General features: G+C 54.4%; 1 protein-coding gene across 4 annotated transcripts in view; it reads left to right on the forward strand.

Annotated features, from left to right (window-relative positions):
* WBP1L (WW domain binding protein 1 like) overlaps nt 1–23,486 on the forward strand; it is a 62,408-nt gene extending 38,922 nt beyond the window's left edge. For all 4 annotated transcript variants that reach the window (XM_056121016.1, XM_056121015.1, XM_056121014.1 and 1 more), the window contains 3 exons: nt 11,399–11,501; nt 19,792–19,953; nt 21,385–23,486. In XM_056121016.1, the coding sequence (XP_055976991.1) occupies nt 11,399–11,501; nt 19,792–19,953; nt 21,385–22,124 (1,005 nt within the window). In that variant the 3' untranslated portion in view covers nt 22,125–23,486. The remainder of the gene's footprint in view (nt 1–11,398; nt 11,502–19,791; nt 19,954–21,384) is intronic.
* Nucleotides 23,487–25,427: the final 1,941 nt, after the last annotated feature.

Genomic DNA, 25,427 nt, shown 5'->3' on the forward strand with positions numbered 1-25,427 from the left:
CCCCCATACTATCTGTCCAGCCAATTTGATATCATTTTTAGCAGACAAGAACTGTATTGTCCATTTATTGTAGTCATCTTTTTTTCTTTGTTTTCCTTTTTGTGTTGCCAGGGGTTGAATCTAGGTCCTTACAAGTGAGAGGCAAGGCTCAGCTGCTGAGCTACAATCCTGCCCCAACAATGCTGCTACTGCTTCTTCTGCTGCTTCTTCTGCTTCTTTTTCTTGAGGTCTCATGGCTTGCAGTAGCATTGATGTTACTGTGTCCTACTTGCAGTAGCCTGCATCATTCTACCACCGGGGTGTCAGTAGCCCGCCGCCACTCTCCCAAGGTCCCTCCTTTCCCCTGAACACTGTTTGCAGTCTCAGTTTACTGTTCTCCTGGCACTGTCTCCGGGGTTCGTTTCCATCAAGATTGCCTGTTCCCTGGCTTGGCTTCTTTCTACTCCACCAAAGAGCAGTATCACCTGGTAAATAGTCCTCTTCCTCCTGACTCACGTAGCCAGTCACCCGGGTTTAATTCCAACCAGGTTCCAGTGAGCCCTCGAGGTTTCATCATTTCTCGAGGCCGAGTAGCCCCTGGTATAGGCAGACGGCGACTTCCTTACCCATTTGCTTGTTTCCAGCACTTGGACTGGCTTCTTTCCAGATCTCGACTGCTGTGCATAACGTTGCGATGAACGCAGGTGTGCATGCGAATTAATGTTTCACTAATTAAATTAATAATCGTCTATGCCTGCGGATCAGTGTTCTGGGGTTAGACGCCCAGGAGGGAGTCACTGGGTCACGTGGAAGTTCCATTCTTCATTTGGGGGGAGGCCCCACAGCATTCCCTGTGGCGGCTGCAGGGGGGATCAGACCCCCCCACCCCGCCGACTAGGAGCATGAGCAGAGTTCCAATTTTCATCATCTGCCCTGACTCTGCTTTGTTTTGTTCTTGGCTATTGTTGTTTTGTTTGGGGGCCATACCTGGCCATGCTCAGGGGTTACTCCTGGCTCTACATTCAAGAATCACTCCTGGCGGTGCTCCGGGGACTGTGTGGGATGCAGGGGATCAAACCTGGGTTGGCTGCGTGCAGGGCAAGCATCGAACCCGGGTTGGTCATCTGTGAGGCAAACACCCTACCCACTATACTATTTCTCTGGCCCCTTTATTTATTTTTTAAAAGTATTAAATTTTTAAAGTGGGGATAGCACAGCGGTAGGGCGTTTGCCTTGCACGCAGCCAGCCCGACTGAGCCAGGTTCGATTCCTCCGCCCCTCTCGGAGAGCCCGGCAAGCTACCAAGAGTATCTCGCCGGCAGGGCAAAGCCTGGCAAGCTACCCGTGACGTATTCGATATGCCAAACACAGTAACAACAAGTCTCAAAAATGGAGACGTTACTGGACCCGCTCGAGCAAATCGATGAACAACGGGAGGACTGTGTTTGTTTGTTTGTTATTTTTAAAGAAATTTATTGAATCGCCATGAATTACAAAGTTACATTATTTACGATTGCGTTTCAGGCAGACGGTGTTTGAGCACCAGTCCCTTCCCCAGAATCTACTTCCTCCCACCAGTGTTCCCAGTTTCCCTTCTCCCCCGAACCTGCCCCCCTATGGCAGGCACTTTTTCCTTTCTCTCTTTTTCTTTTAGGCACTGGTTTGCAGCACTGTTGCTGAGCAGGTGCCCTTCATATCGCTCTGCCTCCTTTCAGCATCCAGTTCTCGTTCAGAGCGACCCCTTCCCTCTCTTCTTGTTGTCATGGTCCCTTCCCTGTCCTAACTCCAGTCCTCCTCTGCCCGCCCCATTACTAGAGCAAGCTTCCTGCTAAAGCCCAGTTCTCCTGCCCTTTATTTTTATTGTCTTTGGGCATTAATTATTTCCCTTCTGTGTTTCTTTTTATCCCGAGGTCATTCTGTGTCTGCCCCTCTCTCTCCGACAGGAATCGAATGAGGGTCAGCCTCCTCCAGCCCCAGTGTCCCTTCTTAACAAGTAGCCAGGGTGTTTTGGGGCCCTGAGCACCGTGCTCTGGGGGCCCTGTCCCTGTTGCTTCTCCTGTCCAGTGTGTCCTTTGCTCCTTTAGGGCCAGTCCACTTACTCGTGAGATTGGCCTGATTTGTTCTGATTGATCGCGGTGACCTCCCTCAGATCCTGGGAGGGTCTGTCTTTGTTGTGGGGGACCACCGGCTGGTTATGAGGTGGGCAGGCAGGTAGACAGGGCAGGGCCCCACAGGTGCTTTACGTGAAGCGGGGAGGAGAAAGACGGTCACTTTCTCCCGATCCGCCTCTGCCACCCGTGAACCAGGGTTACTGGGTTGTTATCTCGCCTCTCAGAAAAGGATTTCAGGAGTAGACAAGCAGTCAGGTAAAATGGATTTTATGTGGAGGTTTCAAAGGAGAGGAGGGAGAGAAAGTGGGGGAGAGTGGAGAGTAATGTGTTCAAGAGAGAACCCGGGCTTCTCCAAGGGCGGAGAGAGCCCCTATACACATCCCAGCAATAGCCATGAAAGCATGAAAGTGCACATCTCAAGAGGGGCGATGCGGGCAACACATGTGCTCGGACACCACATGTGCTCGGCCACATGGGCTGAGGCAGCATGTGCGCGCCCTTCCTTTGTTCAAGGTGGCTTTTAGAGGATATCTCCTTGGTCTGCAATGTTCTGAAGTCTTTTCTGGGCCGAATCGCTAAAGTTAATCAGGTTAAGGGAGAGGTTCCAGGGTATTCGAGGAATTTCCTTCATGGGGAGGGGTTTAATCTCCTCAGGGACCCCTGCTGAAGGTCTTGTTCAACCTTAGAACTGTTTTTTTTTTTTTCTCTCTTCTTTTTGGGTCACACCCGGTGATGCACAGGAGTTACTCCTGGCTGTGCACTCAGGAGTTACTCCTGGTGGTGCTTGGGGGACCATATGGGATGCTGAGAATCGAACCCGGGTTGGCCGCGTGCAAGGCAAACACTCTACCCCCTGTGCTATCTCTCCAGCCCCGACCTTAGGACTTTTACTTCCCAGGAATTTCATCGTAAACTCTGGTGACTCTCTTCCCTAGAAGTTTCATTGTCATGGGGCCCTTCCTGCTCTCTGCCTGCCTCCATCAGTTAGAAGGAAAGGACTCTTGTCCCCGCCTCAGAGGACCCTTGGGACCACTCACTGCAGCCACGTTCTGAGGCACCAGCCGCCCCCCTTTTTCTCTAGGCTTTTCTCTGGCGTGTCTTTAGTGCCAGTTGTAGGCTTTCTCCCTCAAGGCACTCTGTAGCCGCACCTCCCGAGGTCAACAAAAGCTAAAATTTTAAGAAAAACACCCAAGTATGATCCATTTTTTCCCACTGACAACAGGCTGGGCTCGCCTGAGAAACGTCAAAACTGAGACCCGGCACCCTCCCCAGGGGAGGCTCTGACGTGGTCTGGCCCTCAAGTGTGTGGTTAGGAGTACGGGAAAAGACAACTAGGACCTTTCTGAACTCTGAGGAAAGTTCGAGAAACTCTGCTCCACAGCAGAGGGGGAGGGGTGGAGGGGGGGCCGGGTGCGGCGTGTACAGTGAGCCCATGTTGATCAAGTCTCGAGTTTGTAAGGGATAGCCCAATAGCAAATCCAAGACACGAGGCCAGATTTTGTTTTATCTGTTTTTCTTTGTTTGGGGAACCACAGCTGGCTGTATTAAGGGCCTACTCCACGCACCTCACTTGGGATTGCTCTTGGGGGTCTTAGGGGACCACAGGGATCGAACCCAGGTCTGTCCTGTGCAGGACAGACGCCTTAGCTGCTGAACAATATTGCCCCAGCCCACAAGGCCTAATTTGATTAGGTTAGGCATGATTATTTTCTTGATTGATCCCACTCCTCTCTCCCAGATACTTGGATCTTTGGGGAGATTAATGTTCTCAACCAAGCAGGATAAAAATTCATTTCTGGGGGAAAAAAATGTTTCTCATCTTCCAGTGCAAAGCAGTCTTGGTTAACTTTAGCTTGTCCTTTGTCAAAAAGAATGGAATGTACCCTCTTTAGCTAGTTAAACTTTGAGGAGTAATTATTGTCTAATGTGTGTGTGTGTGTGTATATAAATATATAGTGAAGGCTATAAAAGTAATCTGTGACAGGCTCTGCCATCCAAGAATAGGAGATTGGACTAAGGGGAGATCAGGTTTAGGAAACTTTGCTCCTGCTGACTCATTCTTCCTGAACTCACTTTCTTCCAGCTCGATCTCCCGGAACTTCCTTTCTCTCAATTCAAAGTAGAGGTCCTTGATCAGTTTTACTTATTTCCCTCGGCTCTTCAAACAGCCTTCAAACCAGTAGTACTGGGAAATAGTATTGCAAGAATATAGGTAGGTCCAGAGTATTTTTTATGACCACCTAGGACTCAAAAGAGCTACATTTTGAGAATGGGAAGGTTCTAGAACAAAACCAGGTGATTCTGAGTTCAAGTTGCTTGCTGTCTTTTGTCAGGTAACCATCTGGAGTCTGCCTTGTTTATGAAGACTTGGTTATTTGGTTACAGAGCGTTACCAAATCAGATAGAACTTTGCTCCAGTAGATGTGCAGTGCTAGCATTTGGTCTGGTTCTGTGAAAACCACCCCTGCTTGAGTGATGGGTGGGAAATGGACTGGTTGCTAACTCAGCAGTACCAGCCCGCAACCTCGGTAGGGTTGATAATAAAGAAGGGAGGTGTGATCTGAGGGGCCAGGTGGGTAGCTCAGGGGGCTGGAGTGAGCGCTCTGCATGCTGGAGCTCCAGCTAAGATCCGGGGAGCATGGTCTTCCCCACCCCCCAATCCCCCAACGCACCACTGGGTGTGGCCCAGGCCCCCATCCAAAATTTAAAAAAAGGAAAAGAAAAGATTGCAAAAATTTAGAGTTGCAAAAATACTTTACTTTTGCTGTTACACATTATAAACTAAGAAACAGTTGGTGCCAACATGATTTACAAGCTGTGTGTGGTCCGCTGGGTATTTGGGTATTTACTTTAACTATTGTCCTCATATACTTTCCAGACTACTGTCCCTGAGATTTACTATTCTCAGCCACACTAGCCTCTTTCCTTCCTTCCTTCCTTCCTTCCTTCCTTCCTTCCATCCATTCTTCCATCCTTTCATCCTTTCCTTTGGCGGGGGGAGGGGGTGGTGATGGGGGGCACACCCATAGGTGCTCAGGGCCTATTCCTGACCCTGTGTTCACTCCTGGCAGGGCTCAGGGGAACCATATGCGGGGGTGCCTTGGTGGCTTTGAGTGCACTTGATATTCCCCCCTGCATTGTGGCTCCCTTCGGTTTAGCTGCTTACACTGGCTCCTCATCAGCCAGCAAACAGTTGAGACGTCCCCTTTCTCCCAGAGGACTAGTGCGAAGAACTATACTTCAGGTTCTTAGAAGAAACACTTCCGTTTTCTTGGTGACACTGGAGATTATAACCCGGGGACTCACACAGGCGAGATCTGTGCTCCACCACTGACCCACCTCCTGGTCCTAAGGAATGCTTTTGTTCAACCTCCTCACAAGTCAGCTTCCTCCTGGCACTGTGTCACCGAGCTGGTTCCCCTAGGACGTGCGCTCTCTTCGAGGGGCCTGGCTCGATCTGGGAGTTGAGCTACATGTAATTCTTCAGTTTCAGGTGGGCCCAAGAGCAGAGTCGCTCTCTTTCCAGGACAATGGGGAAGCCTGGCCTTACTTACCACGGTTGTTCCTGATTCCCTCAACGTTACTGCCCCCAAGAAGAATCTGGCTTGCTTTCTTAGAGGCCAGCTGTGTAATTAAAAGAATAGTGTTATGTAATCAGTATTTCTAGGGATCAGCATTTTCAAATTTGATTCCTAGAAATGCTTCCCCCCCCCCCCCCCCCCCCCCCCCGCTTTTGGGCTACACCCGGCGGTGTTCAAGGCTGACTCCCGGCTTTGCACTCAGAGATCATTCCTGGTGGGGTTCGGAGGACCATAACGTCCTGTGCCCTTTATTATTGCTCGGCCCTTAGGAATGCTTTTTAAATAGAAGGACTTTTAAAGTTACCTACTCAATTGTATTGGCAGATGCAGAATCATCTTCCGTTTCTGTTTTGGGGCCACACTTAGCAGTGCTCAGGGCTCACTCCTGGCTCTTCGCTCAGGGATCACTCCTGGCAGGGTGAGGGGACTTTAGAGTATGCGTGGGATCAAACCTGGGTCAACTGTGTGCAAGGCAAGCGCCTCACCTGCTGACCTCTCTCTTCCAAAGGCAAGGGTCCTCCCTGCTGTGCTGTCTTTCGCCCTCTCCCCGGAGTGTCTTCCTCATTGCTGTGGCAGCTAGCATATGAGGAGGGATATTAGTCACATATTAATGATGTCAGTTTGTGGAATTAGGAGCCATTTCTTTTCCCTGCAGGGAAATTCAGGTGTGGTATCCCAAATTCATTCAGTTCTAGCAGCCAAGGTCGTATCCTGTGTTCTTCAGCACCCTGTGAAGGAGTCAGATTTTCCTTTTTTTTTTTTTGCTTTTGGGCTGGAGCAATAGCACAGCGGTAGGGCGTTTGCCTTGCACGCAGCCAACATGGCCGACCCGAGTTCGATTCCTCCGGCCCTCTCGGAGAGCCCGGCAAGCTACTGAGAGTATTTCGCCCGCACGGCAGAGCCTGGCAAGCTCCCCGTGACGTATTCGATATGCCAAACACAGTAACAACAAAGTCTCCAATGGAGACGTTGCTGGGCCCGCTCAAGCAAATCGAAGATCAACGGGAGGGCCTTTCCTTTACTTTACTTTTTTGCTTTTTGTGTCACACCTGGTGTTGCACAGGAGTTACTCCTGGTTCATGCACTCAGGAATTACTCCCGGTGGTGCTCGGGAGACCATATAGATGCTGGGAATCGAACCTAGGTCGGCTGTGTGCAAGGCAAATGCCCTACCCGCTGTGCTATTGCTCCAGCCCCCAGATTTTCCTATTTTTTAAACTTCTTTTTGCAGTGCTGGGGATCCAACCTAGGGCATCACACATGCAAGGTCAAAGTCCTCCTGGTCCTATTTTTCACTTTTAAATTTGTATTTTGTTTTTGGCCACACCCAGCGGTGCTCAGGGATTACTCCTGACTCTGCATCAGGGATCATTCCTGGCAGGGCTCAGGGACCATCTGGGGTTCCTGGGATTGAACCCAGATTGGCTGCATGCAGGGCAAACGCCTTACCTCCTGTCCTATCTCTCTGGCCCTTCACTTTTACTCTTTCGGCACTGTAGTCTTTTCTAAGGACACGGGATGACAGGAGCCAGTTGCTCTCATCAGTTGGCTGATTAAAGGTGTCCCGAGGGAACCACCCTGCCCAGTGTCCCTCTCTGCCGGTCCTTAGAAAGTTCTTGTGCTGATTAAATTGACCTTTACAGTGGATGAGCTAAGAATAGCGCTGTTAGGACCTGGAAACCGTTAAGGAAAATGTTGTTAGTCCCACGGTTTCCGTTGCCATCAGAATTGAGATAATTTTTTGCACATGTGCAAAAGGCAAACTGCTCGTCCCTTTCCATCGTAAAAAATGTTCTTTCCAGTTCCGCCGGGGTCTTGCGTGTCTTTTGCACCCATGCCTTTGGCTTGGCAGCCGCCGGTACTATGTTCTCTTGGAGCCGGTCCCAGAAAGTGTAGTAGTAGTGTCAGGTCGGGGTCACCTCATCTGACAGACTCAGCCACTTCTACCAGGACTGGCTCTCGGGAGTCCTCTAGGAGAGCTAGAATCTGTCCTTCATGCTGGGGGGGCAGCCTGGGGCACACCCCCGGTTACCAGGCTTCCCCCCCCAGACTCCAGGCGCTCAGCCGCTCCCCGATCAGCCCACCGTTATGCCCTGTTACGGGTCTTTTTTTTTTGCTTTTTGGGTCACGCCTGGTGTTGCACAGGGGTTACTCCTGCTCATGCACTTAGCAATTACTCCTAACAGTGCTTGGGGGACCATATGGGATGCTGGGAATCAAACCCGAAGTCGGCCATGTGCAAAGCAAACACCCCACCCACTGTGCTATAGCTCCAGCCCCATGTTACAGGTCAGTAGGATAGTTTTGTTTGACTTATGCGCCCTCCTCATTCCCTTGGTTGGTGGTGACACACTGGTGGTACCTGGGGGTCACACCTCCGGTGGCAGCGCTCGCTGGTGTCCACTTTCCTTTAGCCCTAGTGCTGGCCTGTCAGAGGGTGGTGCATCTTTTGAGCTGTGGTATTCGCTGGTCATACGGCACCCCTCTATGTGATCTTTACACATACCTGGTTGCAGTGTCGCTGGAAATCATTTGTGCAGGGGCCGCAGGCAGGAGAGCTTCCCGGGAACAAACATGCCTAGGGCTTTGGGACGCTGGGAATCTGTTAGTTTGAGTATGGTTTTTGGTTTTTGGCGGGGGCGTGGGGGGCGCACACCTGGTGATGCTCAAGGATCGATCACTCCTGATGGGCTCGGGGGGACCATATGGAATTCTGGGAATTGAACCCAAGTTGGCTGCGTGCAAGGTAAGCTCCCTACCTACTCTCCTGTCGCCCGACCCCTATGACATTGGGGATCTGACTCATGGCCAAGGCTTACAAGACAGGTGGTGCTCTTAGCCTGTGTACTGGTCCTCGGGGCTCCCTGCTATAGATCTTGAGTCCACTCTTTTTGTCTTCCTTATATGTCCACCTTCTTTCCTTCTGCAGCAGGAAATGTCAGTTCTCAGCCAAGACTATCTCCGGCAGCTTGGGGGCTGTAATTGGGGACAAGGGAGGAACGACAGGAGTGAGCTATACTGGGCAGAAAGTACTTGGGGGACACGGGGTTCATGATGTGCCTTGGGGCCTGCTCTCAGAGGAATGTAGAGGCGGGCAGGAAGAAGGCGTGGGGGCCTGTCAGCCCTGGTCCCTGCCCTGGGGTTGGAGGTGCCCAGAGAGGAGCTGATGGCAGGGGGTCACGAGGATGCCACTTGTTTAGATTTCAGACACATTCCATTCCACGCCTCGCGTAGGACCAGCTGGCGGCCTGTGCTCGGAGCCTGGACCTTGGTGGCTGGTGAATTTTCGCGAGGCAGAAGCGTCACTGGATTCTTTTCCTGTGCCGTAGGCAACGCGGACTCTTTTAGAAACTACGGGGACATTTTGAACTGTTCTGGGGGAGATGGTGCCAAAATAATGGCATTTCGGGGCCTGGTAAACTCCAGAGAACCACTCTGGGTCCTTGTGAAAATGGGTGCTGGGCCCTGGGCGTCCGAGAGCGTGTGCTGGGGCAGAAGCGGCCGGGCAAGATCTGCCGTCTCAGAGCGGCCTGACGGGCCAGCCAGCCACTCGGCAGTGGGGGCCGGAGAGATAGGACAGTGGTTAGTTAGGGCACTTGCCTTGCACATAACCGATCTGAGTTCGATCCCCGGTACCCCATATGGTCCCCCTCACGGCCAGGTGTGCTTCCTGAGCTCAGAGCCAGAAGTAACCCCCCAAGTATCACCAGTTGTGGATCTAGAACATTGCAACATGGCAAAAGAGCTAACGAAGCCTTTCCTATGTTTCCGTCGGCCTAAGTCCCTTTACGCTCACCAAGATCAGGGTATGTGGTGGGCCCCACACTCAGCCATGCTTCTCCTCTTCATTGGGGTGGGAGCTCCGTCTTGGTGGCGCTAAGAGGCTGTGCCTGGCTCTGTGAGGAGTAGTGGGGGGCCCTTGCAGTGCCAGGGATGGAGTTAGACCTCCTGCATGCATGCAGAGCATGCCTTTTAGCCCTGCCAGGCGTGTCCCCAGCCCCGGGCGCTGCTTTTTTTAAACATGCCCTTTGTCTACAGGTGCTGAGCTCGTGCCGCCCGGCCCTGGCTTGGGGATACGTGAGTGCTTTGTCCATACCCTGGGCCAAGTAGATAGTGTGGCCAAGCAAGGCCCAGGGAGGTGGCCAGGACCACGTGACTTCAGTTTCCACTGGCAGGCGCCCGCCCGGATATGCACCAGGCAGGGTCAGCCCGTGGGGCCGCAAATACAATACGCCAGTTTTAGTTTCTTTGCCCAGCAAGGTTTCTTTTTCCCTTCCAAACTCTGAGCTCTTGAGCAGAGGGACAGTGTTGCATTCATCTCGGTGTCCCTGTGCCCCAAACAGTGCTTGGTACAAAGGCCATATCCAGAGGATGTGGTGGTTCTTCCTTGAAAGAAGTATGGGAAGCCAGAGAGACCAGAAACCCACAGGCCTCCTCTGGTGCTTTGGGGCCCGGAGTGAAGCAGGGGCCACGGTTCAGGTCGGTGGAGGTGGTAGAATGTTCCCTAGTGTTGTTTGGGAGCCAAACCTGGCAGTGCTCAGGGGACCACGTGGTACCAGGGATGGAACCCAGGCAAGGCACATGCTCCAGTGCTTGGAGCCTCTCCCTGCTCTATTTCCTATCTTGACCGTGGAATTAGGAGAGCTCCTTGCCTTCTGTTTCCACCTAGCAGTGCTGGGAATAGAATTTGGCAAACGCCACGGTTACTCATCCATCGGTGCCCTCATGGGGATAGAGCTGTTCCTGAGTAGAGTGCCTGGGTCCACTCGAGATCATTCAGTAAGCAAAAGAGATCCAGCAAGCTGAACTCGAACTTGGTGACTTGAGCATCTTTTTGGAAGGATTTTAATAGCAGGCTCTGTGTTTATTTGGTTTTGGTGATAACTCGGTGGTACCATGCGATGCCAGGGATCAAACCTGCGTGCAAAGCACATGCTCTAGGCATTTTGTTGTTTGTCTTGGGTTTTATGTTTTTGGGTCACACCTGATGATACTCAGGGGTGACTTTCTGGTGCTGCACTCAGGAATTACTCCTGGCAGTACTGGGAGACCATATCGGAAGCCGGAGTTTGAGCCTGAGTCGGCCACATGCAAGGCAATCGCCCAACCCGCTGTCCGATTGCCCCAGCCGTGCTGTAGGCTTTTGAACCATCTCCCCAGCTCCAAAACATGAAGTGTTTCCACTCGGACATCAGTCCTTTCTGGCTAAGGAGAAAGGACTCCTGTTGCCTTTGTGTATTGAATCCTGTCTACCCCTCCTACCTTTAATAAAGATTTTTCCCCTTTAAAATTGCTGTTGTGTCATTCTTTTAAAAAAAAAGTTTTCCCTTTCCTTTAAAAAAAAAAATATATATATATATATATTTTCCGCTTCCCATCCCTTTGTTGCTGTGACCAGGATTTGCACCCTCACTCCCCAGTGTTACACGCTTTCACACATTTCTGGTGATAGCCTGGCGGTATTCACACGCTCTGGTTCTGGTGCCGGGAACCCAAACAGCGGAGCTGCGCGGACTGTGCCAGGCGCGGCCCAGGGGGCAGCGCACAGTCTCGCGCCCGCAGAGCGAGGGCACTGTGGTCCCTTCCATTTTGTAGCGGAATGACCCTCGGTGCAGCCCTCTTTGGTGGCGGGAAAGCAAACAGCCAGGAGAAGCGGGGGTGAGAGACACTGTTCAAGGAACTCAAGCCCCATGTGCTCAAGTGCCTTTCGTTCTGTTGCTTTTCCAGGATAAGGAAACCTGCGTGGGCACCAACAATCAGAGCTACATCTGCGACACAGGACACTGCTGCGGCCAGTCTCAGTGCTGCAACTACTACTACGAACTCTGGTGTAAGCCTCCACCCGGGGCTGCGGGGACCCCAGGGCTGCGCGTCTCTGCTGGCCGCTAAACTTGGGGCCGTCAGGCCTCTTCTCATTCTCACCAGTAGAATCTCTTTCCAGGCTCCAGAAACAAGATGTGTTTTTTTTTTTGTTTGTTTCATTTTCTTTTGTTTTGTTGTTGGGCTGCTCCTGGCTTAGTGCTCGGCGGGGTAGGGGGGTGGGATGGAACCCAGGACACACACCAACTCCGGCCCATTGCGCTGGCTCTTCTGGGTTGAAACCTGCTGGAGCTCCTGCCCAGGGGGGGCTCAGATGCCCTCTGTAGGGAACTGTCTCTGGGCAATGACAGCAACTTGGGTTCTTCCTGGGGAGCCCGCCCAGGGGCCAGGCCGGTCCCCTCTGCAGAGAAGGGCTGTGACTGCTGGGTGGGCCTCTCCAGATGGCGACAGGCCATGTCCTCGTCAGCACCCCATAGAGCAGCCAGGGGCTGACTCCGTTCCCAAGGATTCTTTGAAAAGGAATAATCTTTCTTGGGGGCCCCCTGCCCATGGAGGCCCCGGGGAGAGAGAGGAATTCCAGGGCTCAGCCCTCTGCTTCTTTGCCAGTTCTCTCTGTCTCTGTGTCTCTATTCTGGGCCACACCCTGTAGTGCTTAGGGGTCGCTCCCAGCAGTGCTCAGGGCTGTGGCAGTGTCGAGATCTTCCCCGGCAGGCTTCTCCTGCTGCTTGTCCGCTCCAGGCCACAGGACATCCTCCTCCTCCAGCCCCTCAGCAGGCAGGGCAGTGCCACCTGGCTCCTGGGAGCAGCGCGGCCTTGTAGCCACTAACTCATCTGTCCTCTGACCCTGGCTGTCCTGCGGGACCCTCTAGGCAGCTGGAAGGGGAGGATGGAGGGTGCCGGCCTGGCTGTGTCCCCACGTCCGTCTCCTGGGAGAGGGAAGATAGGCCGTGTGCCGGGCTCATCTCCCCCCCTTGTAATATTTTTAATTTTTGGTTTGGGGGCCACGCCCGGCGGTCCTCGGGGCTCCTCTCGGCTCTGTGCTCAGGAGTTGCTTCTAGGATGCTCTGGGAACCATCTGTGGCGGCCAGGACCAAACCAGGCCTCCTGCATGTGACACAATGCCTGCGCCCTGCCCCCACCCAGTGCCTTCCCCAGCTGACCGCAGGCCTGTCTCCACGCCCCCCACCCATGGACACACACTCCAGGCTTGTTCAGCACCGCGTCCTCACTGCCCCCCTCGCCACCACCGACCCTGTCCTGCTTCCCCTTCTCCCTCCTCATCCCTGTGATCCCCTCCCCCTGGCCTGGCTGCTGGTGGTCAGCTGCAGCTGGAAGGACTGTCATTTGGCCGTGGAAGGAAACTAGACTCTGAGCCGTGGGAATCCCTCCCTCTGAACTGCAAACGTAAATGAGGGCCCGCGGGAGTGTTCTGTAAACAGGGCCGCTCCCTTTCTCCCTTTCCAGGACTGCCCCCCCCCCTCCCGCTCTGCCCTTCTGGGAACTGTGGGGTCACTTAAGTGCAGGCTCCCCTCCCAGCGGTGGCCACCGGCTCAAGATGTTCCCCCCCCACCCCCACCCCCAGCCCTCCACTCCACTTGTGTGAGCAGCAGCAGGGTCCCCAGAGTGGTCGTTGCTGATGGTGACTGGGGTTGGAGGTGGTTGGGGTGGGGTGCCGAGGGGAGGGGTACACAGCATGCCAAGCAGGTGGACAGACTGTATTTAAATGTTTTAAAATGGAGATAACCACTGGGTTCAGATTCTCCCTCCCACCCCTTGTTAAAACACAAGTTGAGGCCCAGCTGCCAAAAAGGCCGCGGAGACACAGTTTGTTTCTCTGGGGCCGGGCCCAGGCAGCATCAGTTGCAGGGCCCTGCGGAGGGCGGCGGTAGGCTCAGAGCCACGGGTGGGGCCGACTCTGGCACTGAGGCACCAAGGCCAGGAGGCTGGGAGGCAGTGTGAGACCCTTGCCCCGGGTCTATAGACCGCCTCTGCGCTCAGCAGTGCTCAGTTGGGGGAAGAGGCAGCCGGGAGAGACCAGAGTCTGCATGGGGAGAGCAGCCTCGCCATCACAGCTCTCCCCGTTCTGGAAGGCCAGAGAGACTTTCGTCTGTGCCCCAGCGTTGCTTGCGTGGCCAGGAGCTGGCTGCCCAGAGTGTGCCCCCCCTCCCCCGTCTCTGTTGCCTGGGTTTCCCATAAGGGAGATGTTGGGATGCTGGAACAAGACTACTGCAGGTCTCATCAGCTTTTGTTCCTTTGAGCCCCCATCCCCTCAAACTGCCTCTCAACTTCACTTGTAATGTGAAAGGAAGGGATTTGGGTGATTGGTTTTGTCTCTTTCCTTCGGAAGGAAAAAGTCCGAGCCAGGAAATCCTTGGTGGAGTTCCCATCTGACAAAGGACTTCCTTAACCAGAGCTGCCCACGGGGAAGGAAAACAGGGGAGAACGTGTGGTTTTCACTGATCTTTTTACTTCTACCAAGCTGAATTTTCAAACCATGTACTGGTATGTGTGTTGCGCACGCACATAGACATACACACAACACACACACACCGAGTTTTTGATTCCCTGATTGAAGTGGACCCAAGAACTTGCAACTCTAACATTTATTACTGGGTGCCATGGCCTCTGGGAGTGGAGGGCAAGCATTAAAGAAACCCCTGGCCTTCAGGGGTCTCTCCTGGCTGGTGTCCCACTTGTAACGAAGTAGACAGTGAAAATGTGTGTCCCAGAATGACTTGTGAGCATTCAGAGGAGAGTTCACTTCCTCTGGCCAGGACTCTGTCAGGCTGTGGGGACGAGGTGGCATTTGAAGTGGGCCATATAGCATGGCAGTCTCCTCAGTCCCACGGAGGGAGGAGAGGGCTTCCCCGCCGAGGAAGCCTGGGAACACAGGAGTAACCGTGCAGGCCCAGCGCTGTGGGCCAGAGCAGAGGAAGCCGGCCTGGCCTGGGCGGAGATGGAGGCGCTGGTGGCCACACACTCTCCCACATGCTGGGCACTGAGTGAGGCCGTCTTGCTGAAGAGCGCCGCGTTTCCCCCCAAGAACAGCCTGCCCGGTGCCACCTCCAGCCCTGGAGTCAGGGCCCAGTCAAGCAACTTAGTTGGTCCCATCTAGGAAGAAGGAGCTGCGTGTGACTCCAGGGCTGCTCCCCTTCTAGAACACCGGGTGGACTGAGGAAGTAGGATGTGCTTGTTCGTGCCGTGCCCACCTCAGGCCCGTCTCCCTGGACATGTGAGCACTGAGGAAGGCCCGCCAACGGGAGCAACGCGGGTCTGGGTCTCCCAGCTCTTGTCCTGGGCCTTTCCCCCAACACATGATGTAGAGAAAGGTCATTTGGGGTGATTTTGCTTCGGCACCACTCTCCCTCCCACCCCTCATTTGGGATGTTAGTTGGGAGAAAGGGAATGTTTCTAGAGCGAGCAGGTTCCTGGTTTTTGGCAAATTCACCTAACACTGCGGGTTTTCCTTTTTTTTTTTTTTTTTTTGAGTGGGGGTCACACCCAGCAGTCCTCAGGGGCTACTCCTGGCTCTGCGCTCAGGGATTAGTACTGGCGGTGCTTGGGGGGCCATATGGGATGCCGGGGATTGAACCTTGGTCTGCAACATGCAAGGCAAACGCCCTACCTGCTGTGCTATCATTCTGGCCCCACACTGCTGGTTTTTCACCTGCTAGCTAACATCCTTCCTCTCCTGCCTTCCCTCCCCTTGCCTCCCTTCTCTCAGAACCCCACCGCCTCAGAGCTTGGGGTTCCTCCTAGCAGCGCCGGAGCATAGGAGGTGCTGGGATCAGAGGATCAGACCCAGGGCAGCCCATTGAATTCTCTGACCCCAACATCTTTTTTTTTTTTTCTTTTTGGGTCACACTTGGCAATGCACAGGGGTTACTCCTGGCTCTATACTCAGGACTTATTTAAGGCGGTGCTCAGGGGGACCATATGGGATGCCGGGAATCAAACCCAGGTCGGCTGAGTGCAAGGCAAACACCCTACCCACTATGCTCTTGCTCCAGCCCTCCAGTGCCTTTGCTTCGTTTTTGTTTTTGTTTTTGTTTTTAGGAGGTGGCTGGGGGTTGGATCCCACTCAGCTGTGCTCAGGGACCACTCATGGCAAGGCAAGTGCCTGACCCACTGTACTCACTCATTGGCCCCAGATCCTATAGTCTTTCCCCAGCCAGACCTTTTCTACGGTGGCAGGGTCGGGGCCCCTTTGGAGCCTCCAGTGGGGCAGGGAGGTCCCCCACCACTCTGTGGGAGAGAAGGAGATAATTTCCAGCCTGCTTTGGCTTTTCTAAGGAGGAATTTCCTGCCCGTGGGGGAGTGGTGTTTTCCCTGAGAGTTTATAGTGGACTCTGGGCACATGACTCAGTTCCTACACTGGATTGTCTGTTTTTAAAAACATGTTTTCCATTTTGCTTAGCATGACAAATGCTTCCCACCATGAGGTCACGGTTTTGAAAATTGGAATGTGGTCTCTGGGTCGGTGTGTGTCTGGGGGCAAGGTCTTTGTCTTTTTATGAGAGTTCCTTTTTCATTTATTTTCTTTTTTTTTATTCTTCCCCCTCCCCCTGACCGTTACCAGAGTGACCAGGGTCTCATACACTTAGTTGCAGGGTATAGCGGCCTCACTCTGTGTGTGTGTGTGTGTGTCTGTGTGTGTGTGTGTGTGTGTGTGTGTGTGTGTGTGTGAGTGTCTCACTTGGAATCACAGTTGGCATGTGGGGTGTTGCCAGGGATCAAATGTGCTAACTTAGCCTATAAGGTAAGTGTACTACCACCGGGCCACATCCCCGGGCCTGCAAGACTTGCTTTTCAAAGTCAGTCCTCCTCATTGGAGAAATCTGGGGGGGGGGGAATTGAAGGTTTGTACATCTCAAGGGGTCTGGTCTAGATTTCACACAGAAACCCCCACATACCCCACTAGAATTGGGGAGAACCTGCTTTGACTAGAATCATTTCTGCAGTGAATCTGTATTTGTGAGGTCAAGTCAAATATATATTTTTTATTTGGGGCTCACTCTGCTGTGCTCGGGGATCACTCCTGATGGAGCTGGGGGACCAGTGAGGTGCCGGATCAGACCAGATTGGTCCCTTACCCTGGGGCTATCTCTCACCTCCAAGGATTCTAAACAGAAAATTATAATGACAAAGTAGAAGTTTTAAAGTACATGTAGCACTGGTAATGGAAACAAGTAGAACTTTTTCAGGACAAGAAAAAGAATAGACCATAAAAAAATCTCTTCTCAATAATTTGCTTTAGAATTTTTTATTGATTAAAAAAAAAGATCTTTTTTTTCTCTTTTTGGGTCACACCTGGCGATGCACAGGGGTTATTCCTGGCTCTGCACTCAGGAGTTACTCCTGGTGGTGCTCAGGGGACCATATGGGATGCTGGGAATCGAACCTGGGTCGGCTGTGTGCAAAGCAAATGCCCTACCTGCTGTGCTATTTCTCCAGCCCCCCAAAAAGAAATTTTCATTGGTGAAAAACATTCATTAAAAAAAGAAAAGGGTCAGAGTGATAGCAGAGCGTTGAAGGGCATTTGTCTTGCACGCAGCCGACCTGGGTTCGATCCTTGGCCTCCCATGGGGTCCCCTGAGCATCACCAGGAGTAATTCCTGAGTGCAGAGCCAGGAGTAGGCCCTAAGGCAGGTATGACCCAAAAAGCCAAAATAAAAACAAAACGAAACAAAAAAAAACAGGAAAAAAAACACCAAAAGCCAAAGTAAAAACCATTCTTTTTCTTACAACTCTTAGGAAAAAAATTAGGAAAAGTGAGCAAGCAAAAAACTGCAGAATCTAGTGTTAAAGAGTCCACTGTGTTATTTAGGAGGAAGCTAGTAATCAACTCCGTGGCCATGTTTGGGGGGAAGCATGGTTTGGGCCGCACCCGGTGTGCTCAGGGCTTCCTTCAGCCTGTGCTGAAGGGTCACTCCTAGTGAGCCGGGGATTCAGCCTATGTCAGTTATCTGCAAGACACGTACTTTACCTACAACTATACTATTTCTTTGTCCCCTATACATCATTTTAAGTGATTCATATTTCAAAGTAAAAAATTGGGTCAAAAAAATGTATCTATAGTGCCAAGAATTGAACATGCAAAGGCAGACACTCCGGCTGGACCCTCCCAATGTGATTCTGCAGCTGCTGCTGTTTTTTGGGTTTTTTTTTGGTTTTAATTTTGTTCTTTTCTGGCCACACCCAGTGGTGCTTACTCCAGGCGCTGTGCTCTGGGATCACTCCTGGGTGGGCTGGGAGGATCATCTGGGGTGCTGGTGATCAAACCCAGATCGGCCATGTGAAACGCAAGGGCCTTACCCATTCTACCATTGCTCTAGTCCCTTCCCTGCGTGCTGTTTTATACTGTATTGTAATGTGTTTGTTTCTTTTCCTATCAGAAATATCTTGATATATCGAAAGTGGTATCCTTTGCATCATTTTAAGTGATTCATATTCCAATATATGAATGTTTTCAGAGAATGTACAAGCCTGTCCAAAATGTTATCCTTTTTTTACTTTTAAGTATTGTATGCTTCTTTTATAACATTAAAACATTTTTTAATCGAATCACAGACACACAATTACAAGGTTGTTCATGATTGAGTTTCAGTCATATGACCATCCTTTCACCACTGTACAGTTCCTACCACCAGGGTCCCCAGTTTCCCTCCCCCCCACCCCCCACCTGCCTCAACAGGCACTTCTCTCTATCCTCACTATTCCCCCCCTCCCCTTTTGGGCATTATGGTCTGCAATACAGATACTGAAAGGTTGTCATGTATATCTCTTTACCTACTTACAGCAGTCAGAGAATTCTTAAATCTCATACTTTAAAACACTATTTTACCTTCCCATCGTTCGCTCCTAGATGTGTGTGTTTGTATATGGAAACTCTTTAAAAAAACAAACTTGCTCATAAATCAAAGAGGAATGTTTAGAAGCCTTTCCTGCGTACTCAGAAGATCGAGGGGCTGTCCTATTGGGGTTTGTTAAATTTCTCTGAGCATGATCTGAGATAAGGGGGTGGGAGAGGAGAAAAGAAGGCTGTGGGCCTCACATTCTCCCCCCCCCCCCCCCCCCCGCCTCTCCCCAGAGCTGACCGACCGGATGAAGGGGAAGCTGCAGCCACGGGCCAAAGGGGTCAGGAGTAGGTTGCGGGTGGCAGCAGAGAGATTGTGCGCAGAGGAAATCATTTATCCTCTCTAGGGAGGAGGTGAACCTGAGGCCATCAGGAGTTTTCAGCCTCTCGCATTAGTGACTCTTGGAGGATGCCTGAGAGAGAAAAGCTCTGGTGATGGCGGAAGGAAACTAAGAATTCCTTTATCAGATGGCTCCCCTGAGGCCCCTGCCAGCCAGGAATCTGGCGATTTCCTAGGGCTCTTTGCAGTGTGGTGTTAGCAGCAAGCCCTGAGCTTGGGGCCATGCCATGATGGGCTGGAAGCAGGGCTGGCAGGGCACAGGGTGGGTGGAGCGCAGCTACTGTGGAAGGCCAGTGCATGGACTGCGTTCTGGTGCTCGGCTGCAGAAGGCTCAGCCGTGCTGGAACTCATGCCTTCCCCTACAGTCCCCGCAGTGGCCCCAAAGTCAGTGGCCTCCTTTACAGCCATTTCTACATCCCTGTCCTCTTCGAGCCCATGTGCCATTCACACTGGTACAAAACATGTAAGAAAAACCTTATTCTGAGCCACAGAAATAATAGTACAGGGGTTGTATGCAGCTGACCCCAGTTCCATCCCTGGTACCACGTTGGGTTGTCCAAACTCCGATAGGAATGATTCCAGGTGTGATCCAGTTCCCCTGCCTACCCCCAAAATGAGAAAATTCAACAGTTATACACGGCATATAAAGAAACAAAAGGAATGAACAATGGCACATAAAAGCAAACACATTCAGGGGCCACAGTGATAGTACAGCAGTTAGGACACTTGCCTTGCAGCTGACCTGGGTTCGTCCTCCCTTCCCCCCCCAATCCCATATAGTCCCCTGAGCATTGCGAGTATGGCCCAAAAAACAAAAAACAACTCCAGCAACAGAACTGAGGTTACCAAGAGGCCCACGTTAGTACGACCATAATATATATATATATATATATATATATATATATATATATATATATCTGTACACACGAGGGCTGGAGAAATAGCTCGAGGCTGGAGTGGATGTTTTCCTTGGGGGAGGCTCAGGTTTGGTTTCCGCAAGCATCAACACCTAGGTATGGCCCAAAACCTGAGAAGGAAGAACATGAACACCCAGGCTGGTGTTCACCGGGTGCCCCCTGCCTCCCCCTCTGCCTCGCCTCGCAGGGTTCTGGCTGGTGTGGACCATCATCATCATCCTGAGCTGCTGCTGCGTCTGCCACCATCGCAGAGCCAAGCACCGGCTCCAGGCCCAGCAGCGCCAGCGTGAGATCAACCTGATCGCCTACCGGGAAGCTCACAGCTTCTCGGCACTGCCCTTCTACTTCAGTACGTACCCGCGGGATGCAGCAAACCCGCATGTCAGGACGCCCTCTTCTACTGGGCAGGGAGTGGTGTTAGAACTGGAGCGGGGAACCTCCTGAGAGCAAGCACTTGCGGTGCCCCAGGGCTCCCCCAACCCTACAGATGCGCAGGACTCGGCATCACTGGGCAATCCGTAGCATCCTGGAGCGCGCGCGCATGCGCACTCGTGGCGGCTCAGCGAGCGCGCTTGGTCACCATGCGGCATTTTCGGTCCCGGTGCAGTGCGCTCGGTCCCCGTGCCGTGTTTTCAGTCCCCGTGTGGCGTGCTCGGTCACGATGCGGCGCGCTCGGGTCCCCGTGCTGCGCGCTCGGTCCCTGTGCCGTGTTTTCGGTGACCGTGCGGCGCGCTCAGGTCCCCGTGCGGCGCGCTTGGTCCCCGTGCGGTGTTTTCGGTCCCCCTGTGGCGCGCTCGGGTCCCCGTGCGGCGCGCTCGGTCCCCATGCGGTGTTTTTGGTGACCGTGCGGTGTTTTTGGTGACCGTGCGGTGCACTCGGTCCCGTGCGGCGCGCTTGGTCCCCGTGCGGTGTTTTCGGTCCCCGTGTGGCGCGCTCGGTCACGATGCAGCGCGCTTGGTCCCCGTGCGGTGTTTTCGGTGACCGTGCGGCGCTCTTGGTCCCCGTGCGGCGCGCTCGGTCCCCATGCGGTGTTTTCGGTCACCGTGTGGCACGCTCCGTCCCCATGCGGTGTTTTTGGTCACCGTGCGGTGTTTTTGGTGACCGTGCGGTGCACTCGGTCCCGTGCGGCGCGCTTGGTCCCCGTGCGGTGTTTTCGGTCCCCGTGTGGCGCGCTCGGTCACGATGCAGCGCGCTTGGTCCCCGTGCGGTGTTTTCGGTGACCGTGCGGCGCTCTTGGTCCCCGTGCGGCGCGCTCGGTCCCCATGCGGTGTTTTCGGTCACCGTGTGGCACACTCCGTCACCGTGCGGTGTTTTTGGTGACCGTGTGGTGTACTCGGTCCCGTGTGGCGCCCTCGGTCCCGTGCGGCGCGCTTAGGTCCAGGGGCGTTTTGGTGACAGCCCACCCACCTCCCCCACGGTCGGGTGAGGTTGGCTGGCCTTTCCAGACCCCCACCGGTTGCATTCGGGAGAAGACCCTCTACTTCTTGCCTAGATCTGGGGGTCGCGGGTTGGGCAGGAAGTCCGGGGACCCTGAGCCTGACCGGAAGGGCTCCTCCCGGGCGGAAACCGGCTCCTGGTCACCCCCGACTTCCCCAATTCGTGCTCGGTTCCTACCCGGGAAGCCGCTTTGTACCATCCGCCCGCGCGCAGCGGGACCCTCCGCTCCAGCCTCCTGGGGCACAGACAGGGGTGGGCGTCTGGGTGTGGGGAGAGAGTCTGTGCGCCGGGAGCCTGGCGGGTGGCCAGTGTGGTGACTTCTCCTCCTGCCTCTCCCCTGTAGGGTTTTTGCCAAACTATTTACTACCTCCTTATGAGGAAGTGGTGGACCGGCCTCCGACTCCTCCTCCGCCCTACAGTGCCTTCCAGCTCCAGCAGCAGCTCTCGCCCCCGTGCGGCCAGGCGGGCGCTAGCCCCCCTGCCGCTGCCGAGCCCAGCAGGGACCCCCCGGCGGTGCAGGGCAGCCCCCGGGCAGCACCCAGCCGGAGCAGCACCAGACCCCCGAGCACCGCCGACCCTGAGCCGTTCGACATGCCAGCCGCTCCAGCCGCCGCCAAACCCCCCGCCCCGGAGCCCAGCGGCTCGGCCAGCCCCGGGGCCAGCCTGGATGCCGAGGCCGGGAGCCCCGAGGAGGAGGAGCTGCTGCGGGACCCCGGCTCCGAGCCGGGCGGTGCCCTCCCCGACGCCAAGGACAAGACGCCGGGCCGCCACCGCCGCTTCACCGGCGACTCGGGCATCGAGGTGTGCGTGTGTAACCGAAACCACGCCGATGACGACGACGACGACGACCTCAAAGAGTTCAGCGCCCTCATCGATGACGCGCTGGACGGGCCCCTGGGCTTCTGTGACAGCTGCCACGTGCGACCCCCCTGCGACGAGGAGGAAGGCCTGTGCCAGCCCCCCGAGGGGCAGGCCCCCGAGCCCGGGCACCCGCACCTGCCCCGGCCACCCGCCGGCCTGCTGCTGAACACCATCAACGAGCAGGACTCCCCCAACTCGCAGGGAAGCGGCTCCCCCAGCTAGAGCAGGCCCTGCCTGGCCCCCCACCGGGAACCCCCCCCTGGAGCGGCAAGAGAAGCATTAGGTGACTTTCCCGAGAACGTGGCCCAGCCGCTCTGTTCTTTGGTTTTTGGTTTTTGGTTTTGTTTTGGTTTTTTCTCCCCTCTCCTCTCTTGCATTTTTCTACATCTCCAGGTGCCGCTAGGTGGGTCCAGCTACCTTCCGGCCCCGAAGCACAGATCGTGGAGGGCTGAGAAGTCGGTTCCCTGACTCATTCCTCAGCCCCACGACTTCCCCGCCCTCTCCCCATTTCAAATTGTATCTCAGAACCTGCTCCCTGGAGAGTGTGCTGTGTGTGTGTGTGTCTGTGTGTCAGAGCGTCCGAGCCCAGGAGGATGGGCAGAGACGGTGCCCACAGGTGCCTCTTGCAGAGCTGTGGTCTGTGCTCTGGGGTGAGCCTGCCGGGAGACTCTGGCTGTATCCCGGCCTGGAGAGGCCTGGGTGAAGAAGGGGGCCCGCGGAGGCGTGGCCCGGGTGCCTCACCCCATGCCCTGACCAACCCTCGAAGGTAGCTGGGGGTCGGCCTGCTCCCTCTGAGTCTCCCTGTGTCCAGGAGGGCCCCCTGCCAGCAGGTTCTGGCTGGTGGCCATCCAGGAGATACAATTATTTCACTGCCTTCTTTTTTGGATTTTCTTTTTAAAAAATGAAACAAAAGCGAGCTGAAAACAAGGTCCTTCCCACTGGGAAGGCTTCACCCAGCCGATCGTCCTGGGAGAGGGATGCGAGCACTCTCCCCGGAGCTGGCCGCAGGGAGCTTGGCCCAGTGGAGCTGGAAGGAGGTGCTTGCCCGTAGGTTCTGAAGGGAGACTGTGGGGCTCTGGCCGTCGCTCTGCACCTCTGTTCTGTGTCCCCCGGGGCCTACGCCTCCTGCTCCCCAGCACGGCCTGCGGGCCTTTGTCACCCTGTTCTCGGGGAACAGACATGAGGCTCTGTGGGTCTTGAGAAAGGGTGGCCCAGAGCTGAGCCCTCACATGGGATGTTCTCGCTGATTCTCAAGTTGTTTTCTTGTTCGTTTGTTTTAAACTGACCAGCTTGAAGGTGGGGCAGGTCTTGGATATGTGTGGTTTCCCTGCTCCTCCCTTCACTGCCCGCAGCCCTTTCAGAGTGTTACGGAGCCTCTGTGAAGAGGCCCAGCGGCTCAGGTCGGAGGAGGGGATGCACTGCAGGATGCCCAGGGCCCGAGAGGGTTTGCAGTTAGCTCTGATGGCAAGAATCTCAACAGAGCAAGTTGATGGCTGAAAAGAACATTCCCTGTCCCGCCTGTTCCCCACTCCTGAATGGAGAGACTCAGACTAGACATTGATGTTATGGTAAGAAAGGGGGAAACATTATATATATATAAATACAGACACATACACACAAATAGACACATCCAAGGCTGTGAGGTAAACAAATGTCTGTATTTGGGTTCCACAAAACCAAAACCCCTTGTTGAACAAAGTGAAGCTTGTATCTGATGACTCTTTCGGGTGATGTGTGTGCGCGTGTGCGTGTCATGGCGGTGCCCCCCGCCCTGTTCTCCTGTGAATATACTTTGAGTGGCCGCCGTGCAGCACCCACCGACCCCACGTGGCCCTTTCAGGGTCATTTATTTTACACACTTACTGTTTACGGAACAAATGTGGGCCCGGGCACCTTCAGTGACCTCGTGGACGGCAGCCCCCCCTGTGCCCGCCAGAGAGCCTGGCTCTGCGTAGAGATTTTACTCTACCCATCACTGCGGTTTGCACGTTGCTCTGGGGGACCCCCAGCCCCACCCCATCCCGGAGGCCTGTGTCCTGTCCCCTATGAATGGGAGCGTGCTCTAAACCTTTCTGCCTTCCACAGTGACTCCAGGTCCCCTGGGGGTGCCTACCCTCTCCCGGGATCGGAAGTGATGCTAGAACACCAGGCAGAAGAGTGATTGGCTTGTCTGGGACAAGGCGGGCCTCACTGGGGCTCAGACAGGACCCCGCCCAGAATTGCCAGGCAGGGGGTGTTCCTGCCTGCCCTTCTGCACTGAGGCCTGGGCTCCCTGAGCCAGCCTGTGGCGAGACCAGGAGTGGGCCTGCTCCTTTGGCCTTGACCAGAAGAATTCCCACGTGACTGCTGCGTCTCAGAGGACATCCGTTGTACCGAAACAAGTCCTTCAGTTAGTTCACTGATCACCTGGACGAACCTGAGCCTCCCCAGCGTGCAGGGGCAGGGGACCCCCATCTCAGTGCTCACTGTCGGCTGCACCCCGAGGAGGAGGAGAGCCCAGAGCTGGGCTTCCTTCCAGCCGCACGCACCCAAGATGTGACCCCAGCCCAAGAGTCTCCCCTGCGTGGACTGACACTGAGATGAGTGCTCGAAGGACTCCCCAGGGGCCAGGGACCTCGGGGAGCTTGCCAGCGCCGCCACATTCCTGTCGGAGGTACACCCCTGTGCCGGGCCTTGTGAATACGTGTATCTTAAGCAATAAGATTCAGCTGGCCAGACTTGACTTGGGCAGCCTGGGTGACGCATTTCCTGTGCTGTGATTGTCCTGAAGACCGAGTGGCTGTAACCACTGTGAGAAGCCTCAATAAAATCAAATCCCCCAAATGCTGCCGCTGCTCCTTTCCTATCTTTTCCTCTCAAGAGTGTCTCTCTCGGGGCTGGAGCGATATAGCACAGCAGGTAGGGCGTTTGCCTTGCACGCGGCTGACCCAGGTTCGAGCCCGCGCCCCCGCCCACCCACTATATTCACTTTTCTCTTTTCCTTTGAACATCTAGGGCGTGTCCTACCTTCAGGTCCCAAACTGAGAGTCCCTTCCATTCCCCTCTCCACACAGAGGCCCTCCTGGGAGAGGAATGAGGGAGAGCCAGCTCCTGCACCCCCAAAGCTTGGAGGCTACGTTCTGTTCTAGGAATCTTCCCAGAACCACTCCACCCCTGTAATGTTTAGGCTGCTTGGTTAAATCTCACAAACAGGTCACAGTCAGACCCCTGGAAAGTAAGAACAGGTTCTGTCGGGTACCCCAAAGCTAGAACCTGAAGTTTGAAAGGCCCCCCTACCCTGGGCTCCTGGTAAGAATTCTGAGTGATGGGGTTCCCCACCCATCCTTGTCCAGTCGTGTGTGTGTGTGTGTGTGTGTGTGTGGGGGCGGGCCTGGAGAGTCAGCCCATGACACTCATCTTGGCGAGACGCCCCCTGGTGTCCAGCGTGCTGGCTGCTCGGGAGAAAGTGAGCTGGGCCTCAGGATCACAGGAGGACAAATAGGCCACAGTGTGCTCAGGCATCCCAAGCCCTTTGTATCTTTTCCT

This window comes from Sorex fumeus, unplaced genomic scaffold, assembly GCF_029834395.1.
Source record: "Sorex fumeus unplaced genomic scaffold, SorFum_2.1 ptg000043l, whole genome shotgun sequence".
NCBI lineage: Eukaryota > Metazoa > Chordata > Mammalia > Eulipotyphla > Soricidae > Sorex > Sorex fumeus.